Source organism: Mastacembelus armatus, chromosome 13, assembly GCF_900324485.2.
Source record: "Mastacembelus armatus chromosome 13, fMasArm1.2, whole genome shotgun sequence".
NCBI lineage: Eukaryota > Metazoa > Chordata > Actinopteri > Synbranchiformes > Mastacembelidae > Mastacembelus > Mastacembelus armatus.
In genome coordinates, this window is record NC_046645.1 from 24,347,230 (window position 1) to 24,363,780 (window position 16,551).

Below are 16,551 nucleotides of genomic sequence, written 5' to 3' on the forward strand. Positions count from 1 at the left end.
CATGTGGCAGTCCACCATGGAACTAAAGGACAAAGACAGGACAGCCTCAAGTCTACCTGAGAACTTCTCAGTCCAAATATTTAAGTGTCAGGGCAGAAGGCTAAATGCTAAGGAAAGGCCAGGTGGCTAAGGTCCTGTGCACATGGATGAATAAAGGGATTCTGGTTCTAAACGACAAAAAAAAAAACAAAACCAAAGCCTTAGTCTTTTTCTAATGGCACTTACAGCAGTGTGTCTCGCTTCAGCTCCAACTCTGTGCAGAAACCGGCAAAATCCCTCAAAAAAGTCACTAACCTGAAAAGTTGAGACAAGACACTCTGGATATCAGCTCTAAAATCACTTTACATTAGAACAACACAGGACAGAAGAACCACAGTCAAACCTACAGAAAGCATGTGTGCGTATATGTTTGAGAAAAGAAACAGATGCTGTATTTACTGCCTCATAAAAAGAGTAAAGGTTTCTCCAAAAGCATCTTCTACATCTGTATTTAGAGCAGCTCAAATGACATTTGGCATGAATCTGTAGCCAAACTGAAATAACTCCCAGCCATAACATTCATGTTCCTGCTTCATAATACATTCACCTTAGTACCTGCGTAACACCACCATCACAAACCTCAGGTTTACATTCACGCTGTCAGTCCAACAGTTCACTCTGCATCAGACAGATTAAATTTAAGACGTGTTTGAAGCTTTGGCCTCACACATCTGACATTTCTACAGCTGAAAATCAAAATGTTGATGTCTCCTGCTGTCAAGTTACAGTTTTTGTCACAATCGGCTCTCACTGAGTCAGAGCTTCCCCTCCGCTCCAGAACCCCAGCTGGAAAGAGAGAAACCGGCTCATGTGTCAGTGCAGCAGCACATGTTCATTATTTCTTTGTTCGTTCTTCTAGAGCTTCAGTTTACTGATGATTTGCGTTGTGGAGCTCGGCTGGTGGTGTTCAATGACCAGAGATGAAAATGTTCAAGCATGTCAGGGCTGGTTCAAACTGGCCCAGGTATTTGAACAGCATGGAAATGGACACTGGTGCTCCTGGGTTCATATCTAGAGTCTCTGCTCCATCCCTGATGGCAGATCAGTGAATGAGGTTTGGTGTTTGGTTCAGCAGGTCAGCTCCTGCAGGTGTTGGCCCACAGACTGGGACAGGATGAGAGATACAAGCAGCTACATCATCTCTCTTCTGTACCTCCCCATCCTCTCTCTCTCCCAGTCACTCTTCTGTGATGGTGGGCAGGTGAGGGGTGCTGGGTGAACTGGGCGTGCTCCGTAGGTCAGGACGTACATTGACGCTGGAGATGGACCACACATCGCTCAGCTCTGCAAAGGGTCAAATCAAAGGGCCAGAGGTTATACTTTCACAGGTCAAGGAACAGTATGGGCCAGCCATGACAAATGATATGCAATCTGCTCAGTCTAGTGCGTAACACACACTGCAGTGGAGACACTACACAAGAGAGACGCTCTGATTTTATAGGCACAATGTTGAGAACAGCAGCAGCATTTTTAGGTGTTTCTCAAACATCTGAGACGCCTGTTATTCATCTAGGTCACATGATTTCATTTCTACAACACATGACTCCAGAAGCAATGGTTTGCTGTTGCTGGCCAAGTGTTGTGTAATCACAACAGACATTTAAATCACACAAATCTCTCTTTATGTTGTACACACTTGCATACTGACACATCTACATCCACACTCTAATACTGAGCTGTGCAGTCTCAGAGCTTGATATGGGCGTCACAGGGGTTAAATGTTTGTCTCCCACAGGAAACATAGAAACTTGTGTAAACAGGGTTCAGGGGTCATACAAGCTTTGTGGAGGGCCGACATGCAGGGCTGACATGCAAGATATCATGGGCTGAAGACCAAGGGGAGGGAGACGAGGGCTCCAGCAGAGGGTTCTGAGTGGAGGGGACTCCAGCGAACACAGATGACCTCTGAAGAGTCTGACACACACACACACACACACACACACACATCAGGAGATCACTGCATGTAAGGATGGGCACCATAAAAATAATATCATCTCTGCTGGTTGAGCAACAGCTTGAGCCAAACTACGTTTAAATGGAAACTCTACTAAACAGAGTAGAAACAACAAACGAGCATCCACAAGACACAGACACAGAAGCAGCAACAAAGAGGAGAAAGGCGTTCTCATTACCTGTCCTGAACTTGCTGTATGGTCCGTTCTCGTGAGGCTGACGGCTGCCAGACCAGAAGGGCAGGCCTCTCTCTCTCCACCTGACACACCATCAAAGACACATCAGAGCAGCAGAGAATAACCAGGTGTGTTCATGCATTTACAGTGGTGCTTTGACACGGCCACATGTGACACTGTGCCTGCTTTGATGTGTATAGTGAGCATGAACGTGTGTGTGTGTGTGTGTGTGTGTGTGTGTGTGGATATTAAGATAAAGCCCAGGTATCAAACAGAGAAAAAAGGGACTGATGATGAAAGAGATGATGTGAAAACAACAGTATATAAAGTAAAACAAAACCACAGAGGAGGCCACGAAAAAAATACACAGTGAAACCAGAACTTCCACCATCTATTCCTGAAATAAGAAAACCTCATTCAAAATCTCATTAACATTTCTAACTATACAAATAACTAAACTACAGTCTTGTATATTGCTACTTATTCAATAGCCTTTAACAAACACTGTTTCCCAGAATCCCTACACACCACGGCTCAACAGGAAAGGAGAGTGCATGAGTTATTTCATACATGTCAGTAACAACGGAACACTGTTGTATGTTGTTGGATTTTTCTTAGAGTAGTGAAAGTAAACTCCAGGGACCAGCTTTAGTTTGTCATAAAGACTGACAGAAGAAATGTTGAATGAGAAACTGAATGGACTTATTGAAGCTGGTGGAACAGAGACGCTAAACTGGAGGTCAGGGCTTCAGGTCTCTATCCAAACTGCCATGGATCAAAGACACATCATTCAGCCTCAGTGCATCTCAGCTTACATATTAATAAGACCTCTTCAGCTTCGCCACCCCAACCCCAGAGGCTTTAATGAACAGAGCAAAGGAATAATGACAGCAGCGTCTGTGTGCGTTTCTCATACCAGTGGAATATGAAAACTGCGATGATGAGGAAGGCTGACACCGCATCAGTCAGAGTCCACATCAGACTATATTCCTCTGGAGTCTGGAGACAGAAAGAGGCAGAGACAGAAAGGCTTGATTACACTTGGGGAAACAAAAGCTCCTCAGACTTGTTGGGACAGCTCCTGAAGACTGAACATGAATGTTATTACTCATCTTATTGAAAATAAACGACTGGGCTTAGACCTCAGCACTTGTATTAAAATGTTCAGCAAATGCATTTGAATCTAGACAGACGTGCAGGTGATGAGAGAGAACATTTATGTAACCCACAGGATCGGTCTTCAAACACCCACGAAACCGGCTGAAGAGATTTAGAGCCGACACAGACCCTCCTACCTTCCCACTCAATGAGCGTCACAGTGGATATGAGCACATTCTAGACACCTGAAATATAAAAGTACAAGACTGGTGTTCTCACTGGACTATTCTGAGCCTCATGGCATAACCCAGTGTGCCTGTAGACCTACAGCACAACTGAGCACTGGCAGACAACATGATGTGGATTATTATTGTAGTGTTACCAATTATCACATTTGAAACAGGTCAAATTACTTCTGCAGAAATCTGGTATCACAAACTAAACAACCAAATGACAAAACCAGATTTACAGATGCCTAAACATTGGAGATGCTGCAACACTGGCTTTGGTTTTTGTTGTTTATAACAATGGTTTAAAGCCAGAAGCTGATAATGTCTACAATGAACAATGCACTATAAGCCTCTGTTCATTAGCCTCAGAAACACAATGTGTTTTCTCACAGATGACCTTTATTGAGCAGCAATAATTGTAATATCTGATAATGGATCAGCAGAAGAGTTAAATCCACTCACCATGAGGAAGAGCGGCTTGTGGATGTTCGACAAGATGTGGATGGAGTTGGTGGTTACGGACTGAGCTCCGGCACACCAGGCCAGAGTGTAGAGCCAGGGCTGGCTGATCACATACAGGTTAGTGGTGATGTTCACTGACTGGTACTTACTGTGGAGAGAGGAGAGGAGGCAGGAGGAACACAAAGAGTTTGCTTTAATCACCTGGTCCAGAGACCAGAGAAATTACAAAAAACGATGAACATCAAAAGTAAACCTCACTACACCTGGTACATATTTGTTTGCTGTAACTCCTGTTCTCCTTTGTTCTATGTTTGCACCTGGTACATATTTGTTTGCTGTAACTCCTGTTCTCCTTTGTTCTATATTTGCACCTGGTACATATTTGTTTGCTGTAACTCCTGTTCTCCTTTGTTCTATATTTGCACCTGGTACATATTTGTTTGCTGTAACTCCTGTTCTCCTTTGTTCTATATTTGCACCTGGTACATATTTGTTTGCTGTAACTCCTGTTCTCCTTTGTTCTATATTTGCACCTGGTACATATTTGTTTGCTGTAACTCCTGTTCTCCTTTGTTCTATGTTTGCACCTGGTACATATTTGTTTGCTGTAACTCCTGTTCTCCTTTGTTCTATGTTTGCACCTGGTACATATTTGTTTGCTGTAACTCCTGTTCTCCTTTGTTCTATGTTTGCACCTGGTACATATTTGTTTGCTGTAACTCCTGTTCTCCTTTGTTCTATGTTTGCACCTGGTACATATTTATTTGCTGTAACTCCTGTTCTCCTTTGTTCTATATTTGCACCTGGTACATATTTGTTTGCTGTAACTCCTGTTCTCCTTTGTTCTATATTTGCACCTGGTACATATTTGTTTGCTGTAACTCCTGTTCTCCTTTGTTCTATGTTTGCACCTGGTACATATTTGTTTGCTGTAACTCCTGTTCTCCTTTGTTCTATGTTTGCACCTGGTACATATTTGTTTGCTGTAACTCCTGTTCTCCTTTGTTCTATGTTTGCACCTGGTACATATTTGTTTGCTGTAACTCCTGTTCTCCTTTGTTCTATATTTGCACCTGGTACATATTTGTTTGCTGTAACTCCTGTTCTCCTTTGTTCTATGTTTGCACCTGGTACATATTTATTTGCTGTAACTCCTGTTCTCCTTTGTTCTATATTTGCACCTGGTACATATTTGTTTGCTGTAACTCCTGTTCTCCTTTGTTCTATGTTTGAACCTGGTACGTATTTATTTGCTGTAACTCCTGTTCTCCTTTGTTCTATATTTGCACCTGGTACGTATTTGTTTGCTGTAACTCCTGTTCTCCTTTGTTCTATATTTGCACCTGGTACATATTTGTTTGCTGTAACTCCTGTTCTCCTTTGTTCTATGTTTGCACCTGGTACATATTTGTTTGATGTAACTCCTGTTCTCCTTTGTTCTATGTTTGCACCTGGTACATATTTGTTTGCTGTAACTCCTGTTCTCCTTTGTTCTATGTTTGCACCTGGTACATATTTGTTTGCTGTAACTCCTGTTCTCCTTTGTTCTATGTTTGCACCTGGTACATATTTGTTTGCTGTAACTCCTGTTCTCCTTTGTTCTATGTTTGAACCTGGTACATATTTGTTTGCTGTAACTCCTGTTCTCCTTTGTTCTATGTTTGCACCTGGTACATATTTGTTTGCTGTAACTCCTGTTCTCCTTTGTTCTATGTTTGCACCTGGTACATATTTGTTTGCTGTAACTCCTGTTCTCCTTTGTTCTATGTTTACGTGCACATGGAATTGAATGAACTTAGCTGTTATAAATAAGTAACATTCAGCATCTTATTTCATATGATTAAAGACAAAAAGGAAGATAGAAATTAGGGGACAAAATGCAGAAGAGACGAGGAGACAAAAAGTGGGGGAAGGAGGAAAAGGAGTAAAGTGTGAACAGAAGGCAGGAGAAAAGGACGGAGGATGACGTGACAGATACAAGACGGATGTTGCAGAACAGGCAGGAGGAGGGAGGGTTTGGAATAGAAGGAATGAGAGGATGAAGAGAGGAAAGGAGTGCTATCATTTATCAGACTGGCAGTATTAAATTAGCCTGACACACATGTATCTCTCTCTGTATCTCTGACTGTTGGGATGGAAGCATCCTTTGAAAGTCTAATGAATGATGTGCTGAAACAAACAGGGGAAACACAGGTAATTAACGAGAAGAGGAAGTGAGAGAATCTACCCGATTATATAAAAATGTAAATAATGAGTACTTTTTCTGTTTGTGACAATACCAAACATTTTGTTCAAATGTTTTGCTTTCACCCCAGGAAAGACCCTAACCCCTAAATGCAGAATTCACCAGCTATGGTGTCCGTCCTTTAGGACCCTGAACCAGTGGATTTGGACCGAATCAAAAACAGTAAAACCTGCCTTAGATAAGATTCAACTAACTACATAATGCACTGTCATGGGGGAGTTAAAATGTAATATGTGAGTTAATGTAACCAACAAACACAGGCATTTAAATTAGTGATATTAATACTTCGACACAATTTTAACAAGTGCTTAAGTGTTTTAATATATTTTAAATCTAGAGCCCTCACTGGTTGAGATATTTTTCATGTAAGACAATGTGAGGCCCGGGCCAACAGTGGTATTAAAAACTGAGTTGGACAACTATAAATGGAAAGAATACATTTTAACATGACTGTCAGGTTCAGTTCCAAAACTGATCAGGTCTATTGGATCACCAAGTTCAGGTTAAATATTTAATTTTAATAAAAGATGGAGTGGTATGATTTAAGGCTTTCTATATTGACACATCAAAAAAGATGAGGTTTTGTTGATGAACTGGTGTTAAAATGAAAGTTCAGCCCTGGTAGTGAATTCTGGCTTCTCTTCTAATCATCTAGAAGTCTGGAGTTAGACTCAGAGAAGCACCATGTAAAGTTTGACTTGTGAGACATCTGTTACCACAACATGATTCATCCAACCAGGCACTTCAGGTTGATGACTAATGTAGTGCCATGAAAACTGACATTTTCGTATTCTGATGAGATAATATTCTGAAGATGAATCAACATCAATGAGGGAAAACTATTTCAGTGGACTGTTTGTTAGACCGTCAATGTGTGAGTCACTCGACCATCTTTCTCACCTCTTTTTTCCAGATTGTTCTTTATATACAAGTACATCCCAGCCTGTCTGCACCTCCTCCACTGCCTCTCCTCACTTCTTTTCCTTTCACTTTCTCTCTCCTGCCATGATTTTTTCATCCTCCCCCCCCCCAATTTCTAAAAGCAACAATAAGGAGTCACTAAGGATGTGGGGGCCATCTGTAACTGGAGTTATATAACAGCACACACACAGAAGTGAAATGGTCACATTTCTCTGAGTGAGGCTGCATAACTGAGTACTTGAATGTACTGTATGTCTTTATTTAGGGGTCATAATTTTATGTTTTAAAAAATCCATGGGGATTTGATTGAATTTTGGAATTTACCATATTTCAAACATATTCTCTATTTTGTGTATTTCTGGTGCATTACTCAGAGCACAACAGAACTTCACTGTTTAGACTCCTTAATTAAAGTTAAATGTGTTTGCGGCACATTGTGCATGAATCCTTCTTACCTGCAAACTGCTGTCACAAACCATGGGCTTCAAATTTCCTAAAAAATAGTTTGTAATGACTGAATGATTGTGGGTGGGTACCTGATCTGTTGCTGAGACATAGTGCTGTAGTGCAGGTTCAGTCTGATGATGTGGCTGTCTGTCAGTTCCTGAATAGATGCCTTTTCTCCAGAGGTCTGCTGCAGCTCTGGGTCCAACGCCTGGACCAGCTCCCTGTCCTCAGATGGCAGCCACAGCACCTAAACACACATATACATACAAAAAAAAAAAAAAAAAACAAAACCACACAATCATAGTCACAGTGGCCACATACACACACACATACCATAATTGCACAAATATGACATCACCACCAAAGTATGTTTTACAGAAAACAGCAATAGCTTCATTCATTGAATATCATCTACAACAACACACAAAGCCTGAGTTCATACAACACACTTTTATTTAAACCTACATTTAAAAGTGTGGGTGATTTTTTTTTTTTTTACCTACACCCACCCTGTACCTGTGAGGAGTTGATGTGGGCCCGCACCACCTGCAGAGTGGTGTTGATGTATGACTGACTGTAGGGATGTCCATATGGTGGCCTGCGTAGGTCAAACAGCACTAATCTCCCGTTACGTGACGCTACTTCCAGGAACTGGGCCAGTGAGGGCACTGACTGGTTCTGGGCCTGGGAGTGGTCCCCCTCAGACAGGGATGAAACTGTACCAAATGGATCCCTCTGTGAGAGATGAGTGAGTGTTTAAAGGCAAGATCATATTTCTATTAACTATTTGGGGATAAAAACTGTTGCTATAAAGGAGTTCAATGTTGAAAAAAGATTGAGAAGTTATAGAAAAGAAAAAAATCTGTTATATAAAATCAACTTAATTTTTCCTCTTCTAGCAGTAAATATGTCAACTTTTGGGTTAATGGGCGACCTCAAATATGTGTGAAACAGCTTGAAAGAACATATTCATATCAGTTCTCTGGTCAATGGATTAAAATGTCTGCCATTCTCCTTTCAGGATGAATTTCACACATCAGTGAAATACACTGCATTCATTGAGCAAACCAAAACACATCTTGAAACACCTGCAATTTGTGTGTGTGTTGGTCTTACTGATAAAAACCAGTCTCCAGCATTCAGCTGCTGCAACTCGGCCCAGGTGAACATAGAGGCATCGAGCTGTGTTCGATTTGGGAAAACGTCTGCAACATTAGTGGTTCTCATCAGAGTGGAGTCATGCATCAAGAAGGGAACACCATCGTAACTACAGAGAGATGATGGAGAAATTAAGAGCGAGACAAAGTGAAGAAGTAGAATGAGAGTGAAGAGAGATGACAAGGGAATATGAATGAAAGCAGATGAGTGCATGGAGGAGAAGAGAAAGGTGGATGATTAAAGTCACCATAAGAATTCAATTCTCAAAGCACTGCTCAGTGCTTAAAACAACAACTATCAAATTAGGTCTGACCTTCATAGAATCATCTATCTTACACAGGAACACACAGCCAAATAAGCAACCTTAGTGAGCCTGTCATCTCAATTACACATCAGTGATATCAGGTATGTCCATGTCCATAAATACACACTAATAGACTGCCTCACAAAACCCTTGCCAAGTGTACTTAAATGAGAAATTGTCATCATTCATGCAGGCCGACCACACACACACACACACACCACACACACACACACACACACACACACACACACACACACACACACACACACACACACACACACACACACACACACACACACACACACACACACAGAAACTCAGTGGGGTCACCAGCAGCATGGGATTAAGCTAACCTACTAATGCTGAACCATGCCATGCTGTTAATCCCTGTTTTCAGGCTGTAAATTAGTGTGCTACTCCTAGTCATGAACTAATGGGAGAGCTAACAGCTAACTGGATGAGCATGGCAGTAATCACCACAGCACTGAGCATAAATATACACACTTAGATACTACATGCCCTCCAGCTGTCCATTCCAGAGATGCGGTATGTCCCTGCAGCCACCATATTGGACAGGTAGCGTAACAAAAATCTAATATTTCTATAGAGTGTACAGATTATTGTGAAGGTCATGCAATTTTAACAGTTACACATCCTGAAAAACTTGTCTTACAGTTGTGTACAACATGCTCTTTAATTAGAGAATCTATGAAAGCAGCAGAAACATCTGTGTTTCCTACTATTTGAACTGGCCAGACTGCTCCAGGAAACGTGGCAGTGGATGAGACAAAGTTCAGAAGGCCTGATGGTGTGTGTGCATATCTATGAGTGCTGAGGGTAGCATGCTGCCAGTGGTTCTGCATGATTAGCACGAAGACACAGACGTGGCATCAGTTCACTGTTAACCCACTGCTCTGTCAATTATTTCAACAGCAGGAAAACATGTGCACTCATGTGTTATTAAACACTGCTGACAGATACTTTTGGTTTTACTTGACCTTAAGACAACCGTTCAATTAGACCAGCAGTCAATAATGAAGGATGGAGTGATGATCTACTCAGCCATCTACTTCACTTGAATCAATCTGTGGAGTTTTCTTATGTTAAAATTCTGTTTTTCTCACCAAAATGTGATATAAACAAAATGGGGAGTCTTTTGCCATTTTATGCTGCCACATAAATTTAAGACATTATATGGAAATCCAACAAAGTAGTTAGAATGTACTTTTTCAGTTTTGTAGTGTCATGTCAGATATAAGACTGGGTAGAAGATGCACAAACCAACTATTAGAACGCCACAATATTAACTTTACAAGAGGACATGTTGTACAGACACATACAGACAGTAGTTAATACCTGATTGTGACATCAGTCTTTAATCCCACTCCTCCAGCTTCCACTGCTTTCTCAAACGACATCACAGTATTCTCTGGAGCAAGCTGCAAACAGAGACAAAAACATTCTCAGAGTGGAAATAACAGCACACACAGACGCACAATCACAAACATACACAGTGACCACATGTCCCAGTCTCAGCAGGAAATTTGATGACTAAAATCAGCAGTAAAACACAGACTGTAAACAGAACTGAGGCAGCCCCAACTGTCACACTTTCAGCTCAGTCTCACCATTGGAGCTCCTCTGTGTCCGATGAGTGTCGGGGCAGGCCCCAGAGTTCCTGCCTCTTTAATGCAGGGAGAATACATTCCCAGTGGGACCAGGTAGAGGGAGAAGAGCACAGACAGGTAGAGACCCAGGACAGCCACCTGACGCACTGATGAATACACATCATTCAAAATTTAGAAATCATACAATATGCCATTAAAGTCCCAAGTCAACCCTGGCTTTTACCTTTTCTTTACCCTTCGTAAAATACCTAGACACTCTGCATCACAAGTGACAACTGGTGATAATTAACTGCCAAGTCCATATGCACTATACTGTGCACACACTAACTATAGTATAGACACATAAAAAATAGATGTAATCTTCACCCTCTCAATATGGCCCAGTTAAGAATTACAGGAGTGTGGGAACCAGAACATAATATACTGACAAGGGTCAACATGCTGCTCTGGTGCTGAACAGCAGCCATATGGACAACAGACAGAATAACTCAATGGTAACAATAATATAAAAATCTACTGTAGCTATTTGTACGTTGTATGAAGTTGATTTTAATCCTGAATTAAGTTAATGAAATAAAATGTTACAATCTGTTGCTACAATAGATTATACTAACCAATAGTTCAAACAGTCCCCAAAAACAAAGCTTGTGTGTATGTTTCTGTACCTACATGTGTGTATGACATTCAAATAGAGACAGTAACATACAACTGTCTTTATTGGCCATTTGACAAAAAATGTCCTTACCAACATACACTGTTGGTTACCAGTTCCAAGCTTAGCCCGGCACCCATTCCCTCCTACATTAAAAACCCATTAGTGTTTGAAAAACAAAACAAAACTCCCCAGTCAAGTCGGTCTTTAGACACCCACGCTTGGCGAACACAGGAGAGTTACTGTACATTACATCCTGTGCTTTGGCAAATCTCTCTTTCCCTCATCTCCTGCCAGGAGAGACCCTCGACATGACTCAGCATCACTATACCCAGTAAGTCACCATGGCAACCAGAGACAGTACCCATGGAGACCAAAGGGAGACGCAGAAAAACACAGGTCAAAGTCATTCAATGCAGAGGAAACGGTAGGTAGACAGAGCACAAGACAGAGAGCAACCCAAAGACAAGTAAAAAGAAACAGAACAGGCAAGAAAAGAGACTAGGACAATGAAGAGACCAAAAAACTGAGAATGAAAAAAGACAGAAAACATCAGGGAGACAAGAAGAAGAGTGCAAAAACTGAGGAGGAAAAACAAGTCATTGATTTTCTGTTAAGAGGAAGTGGAAGGGGAGAAAAAGGGTGTGACATCACTGAGGGTTCACTGCATTTCAGCACAACTGTACTCCCAGTGGGAGGGGCAGTTTAGTTCTACTACAACTGAATATTTTAGAGCTGAAACCCTTCACAGTCTTTTTTTTTTTAGTGTTTTTCCCCTCCAGTTACTGTCATTATTATCACTCTAAACATTTAAGAAACAAAAACTTACATGCTACATATGTTTGGCTCTTATTTACCCTTGAACAGCTGACTAAGTATCTTCCTACATGTTAGTGTGTTTTTGTTTTCTTACAGATCTACTTGTTTACATTGTTGCCCAGTACATAAATGATTTGGTTTCACCTAAAACATTTTTCATGTCCCAGCTAGTTTAACACAGATAAAATCAAGTTTGATAAGACACATCTACATCTGCTCCAATTGGATGTTCTTATAGAGAGTCAAAGTCCTGCCTCACTTCCAGAGTTAGCTTAAATGCTAACAAAGACACACACACACACACACTCAGCAATCAGCTAGATTACCTTTCCTGTTCATGCGGAAGAAGTGCAATGCAATCGGCCAGGACAGAATCGCCATAAGTGAGACAGCAGCCACGTGGAGGAAAGGTGCTGTCACCTAAAGATAAGCGGAAGAGAATGATGGCAATGAAGACAACAAGGGATTGGCAAAACTGTTAACACATTTCCCCCATCCATAAAGCACAAATTAAAGTTTGTACAAACATAATAAAAGTACCCATAGTAATAAAAGATAATGATGTATGGTTTTATTTTGTAGGAAAAAGTCGACTGCACTGCTCTCTTAGCTTTTTGTGCTACATATTAAACGTGGGTTTTCGTCTCTATATAGGATGTTGAAAAGTAAAAACCATACAAAATCACAGGCCTTACTTGTTTAACAGCATTCACATAGGTTTCTGTAAAATTAGCTGCAGTGATTGGCTGGTGTGTCAGAAGTGGCTGACCTGCAAAGAGAGCAGGAGAGTCTTCCATTCTTTGCTCCAGACGTCAGACAGGATGGCGGTGGCTGTGACTGAGAACACCAATGTCACCACGATGCCAGTCTGATACAAACACCGGAGGAAAACTTATTAGGACAACATCCAGTAATACAAGGGAGGACACAAAGTACAAGAAACTCTCGGTCAGTGTTTCTTTGGTATGAATGTGTGTACGTACCTTGTGGCTCCAGTGCAGGTACAGCCTCTGACCCTCAGTAAGCAGACACACTGCCAGCACCTGAGAAATGTGTAGATGTTTATTAAAATCTTTTATGTAAACATGCTTCAACTAACTAACCTGCAGAGAATTTGCTTCTTTTGTAGTTTATGAAAAAAATTTAACTAAGCATATCAGTTTTAACCAGTATAGTTTCTACTTAAGTCAGGATTTTCGAAAATGAACATTATTTAATTTTAACTATTTATTTTTTAAGTCAAGGTCAAATCCTCAACTTTTTATGCCTCAGGAGAACTGTAAATGCTCAGTGTTATCAGTTATTATATGCCTGTCTAAGATGAATATGAACTGTGGGGATTATTGCTTCAGTTTATCTTTGTTCATTTTTCTGTATTACATAATAAGTGCTACATAATATTTGCCACCTAAAGCAAGTGGCCACATTTCAAAATGTCATAGTGCTGGGGGAGAGATGTCAAGAGGCTGATGTGCAATTGCACATCATGAAACACATTATTCCAAGCACACAGGTCTAGTAAGAAAAACATTTAAAGTGATACTCCAACCAAACCATCAAGTTGGACCCATCAGACACTGTGTGACAACATTCTACTACTGGTGATCAACTGGGATAACTGGTATTCACTGGTTAGAACAGCAGCAGTAAGGTCAAAGTTTGTGATCCACACAAAGTTTTATTCAGCACCTCCAAAGATTTGCATTGTTTGCACATGCTAAACGTCTCAGGAAATTTTAGCAGCATGCATACCAACAGCAGAGCGATGTATGTGAAGAGTGCAGCAGCAACGACCAGCAGGACCAGAGACCAGGGAAACCAGAAACCAAGAGTCCCAAAGTTAAACCTGCAGAGACACAAGACAAACAGATTACATACTCTGTGCTTCATGCTCTGAATCAAGTTCAAATGACAGGTTACCTCTTGAAAATCATGAAAATCACAATAATAAACACATTAACTGAGAGTGTGCGTCAACAGGTATGTACAAAATGTGCTGTGTATGACCCACCAGTCAAAGTCATTGTAGTCATTCTGAGCTTCACTCCAGAAATACAGGAATACAAAACTCAGGAAGAAGGTGAGGATCAGGAGGCCAAAACTGCCACACTCCACCTGTCACACGCGCGCACACACACACGCACGCACACACACGCATACACACACACACACACGGAAATCAGGAGTTGCCTCACCAAACATGAAACTCAGTTCTTTGAATGATTACCTACTATATATCTGAAGGTCAAGGATCATTTGCATTTTCAACATTAATGAGTCTGTAATTTTAAAAGCTTCTGAGGCAAAGGGTTAAAGGTTTGAGTTGAAGCTGGCAGATACAACTTGATCATATTACAAAGTGCATCTGGGAGCAGTATATTTCAATACCAGCTGACAAAGTGTATACCTGCTTATTTTTTCAGAGAAAAGCAGTAACTGACTGTTGGAGTCAGCAGGTTGGCAAAAAAACTGGCTAAGGGAATCCAAGCTCTCTGCAAGATCAGCAAACTAACCAAACCCAACACGCATTGTATACCTGTGTGTGTGTGTGTGTGTGTGTGTGTGTGTGTGTGTGTGTGTGTGTGTGTGTGTGTGTGCGCGCGCACGCGCGTACTTACCTTGCTGCAGCAGCACTCTCCTGGCTGTGCCCGGGCTCTTTGGTATCGTCTCCATTGGCAACCATAGAGTCCAGCCAGACAGGAGACAAACGGCTGATGTTCATACCTGATAGAGCAGATTAAGAGGCATACATAAACATGTTTCCTGAGTCCAGCATAGGCCCAAAATATTATCGAAAATACTGAGAGAAATTTAGAAATCTGGTGTAGTAAGCACCTGAGCTGCACCACTAATGGGTGGGGTTAGAGGTGATCTGAAATGTTGTTTGTGGTTTGAAGAGGCCAAAAGAATGAAGATGAACCTCTAGCGAAGCAACTGAGCTACCTTATGTCAGAAGGGCTGGATTCTCCCAGTTTCTCTCAGATCATGTGAGTAATTAAAGATTATAAACTACACAGAAGCAGCTTGTGAAAAATAAGGTGGGCAAAAATGGTTCATATTGACAGTGGTTTCAGATTTAATGAAATGCATCCAAATCCCCAACTCTACCACTGTGACTACATACGGCAGACATACTCATTTGTCAGATGATGTATTCAGGCAATTTCTGTACAGAAAGGAGCATCGTGACTCATCACACACAGATGGTGGGCTGCTGGACTTCAGGACAAACTGTGCTCTATAACAGGCCTTCACAACAAAGTTTGTAGATCACTAAGAGGAGGACATTCTTTGAAGACATATCTTTTCAGTAATGTAATAATCTTATTTAAACCACATCAAATTATAGTCAGTTCCACTGCACTACAGTAATAACAATATACACTATTCACCAGGGGAGACAGTAGGGAATATAAAAAAAACTTTTCTTGTTTTATTTTGCAATGAATGACATTTGATGGATGGTCACTCCACAAAATTACAGTGCTCTCTTCAAAGTAGTGTGAATGCAACAAAAACTAATGACTGCCACTTCATTCCTGTTTGCACAGCAAACCAATGCTGAAAGCAAAGTCACTGGTTACAAAAATGGCATTAGACAGAGAAATCAGACTGCGCTGTATGTCAGAAAATAAACTTCTTGAGTTTGAGGTGTCCTCAGCATCACTGACTGGGTGATGTAATGTGTGTCATTCTGTACCTTTGCAGCAGCTGCCGCCGGACCACCTTTAGCTTCCCCAGTTTCAGTCTGGTCACGGGTATACACTCAGCCACAGCCTGGCATCACAGAGACAGAGGGAGCGAGGGTGAAGAAGCAAGAGAAGTAAAAGGAAGGAAGATAAAGAGGAGACAGGAGAGAGAGAAAGAGGCAGAGGATGGAGGAAAAAGGCTGCACTTCGGCCACCACGCGTCCTTCACCTACAGAGAAGAGAGAAGAAAGTTTAATCAATTTAAAATGTATTTACAGGGCAAGCAGACTCAACTGACTGTCTGGGGTGGGGTGAGGGGCTTGGTTGTCCAGGGTTTATTACCATGGCCTGCTTAAACTAACCCAGAAACATACATGGACCCATATCAACGATAACTGTACACAGGCTGTGTGATTGTACGGTGTCCGCTAAGGTGCCACACACACGCCTGTTTAATATGCTAATCAGTCCACATTCAGAGCTGCCTAACATTTGACTGTCATAATAAATAAAGTTTTTTTTTTTCCCCCTCACTATAGTCTCATCAGATAAGACAAGTTTATTAAACTGGTCAAACAAAAGTATAAGATGAAATAAGGCTGCAAATGTCTGACAGCATCGGATTGTTTGTCTTGTCTACCCAACAGTTCATCTCTCTGTCAGCCAACATAATTCTTCTTGGTGATTTTAACATCCACTTCGACAATCCCAACAACACCACAACAAAAGA

General features: G+C 41.3%; 1 protein-coding gene across 1 annotated transcript; it reads right to left on the reverse strand.

Annotated features, from left to right (window-relative positions):
* Nucleotides 1–336: 336 nt before the first annotated feature.
* On the reverse strand, nucleotides 337–16,205 carry gdpd4a (glycerophosphodiester phosphodiesterase domain containing 4a). Its single transcript, XM_026314531.1, has 18 exons — nucleotides 16,196–16,205; nucleotides 16,028–16,050; nucleotides 15,833–15,909; nucleotides 14,751–14,856; nucleotides 14,144–14,247; nucleotides 13,885–13,978; nucleotides 13,116–13,175; nucleotides 12,902–13,000; nucleotides 12,459–12,552; nucleotides 10,662–10,807; nucleotides 10,390–10,472; nucleotides 8,688–8,838; nucleotides 8,088–8,306; nucleotides 7,661–7,818; nucleotides 3,959–4,106; nucleotides 3,085–3,167; nucleotides 2,172–2,251; nucleotides 337–1,323 (listed from the first exon to the last, which is right to left on the reverse strand). Exons 1-18 carry the CDS (start codon nucleotides 16,203–16,205, stop codon nucleotides 1,217–1,219), a joined length of 1,842 nt encoding a protein of 613 aa, XP_026170316.1. The 3' UTR covers nucleotides 337–1,216.
* Between the last annotated feature and the right edge of the window lie 346 nt (nucleotides 16,206–16,551).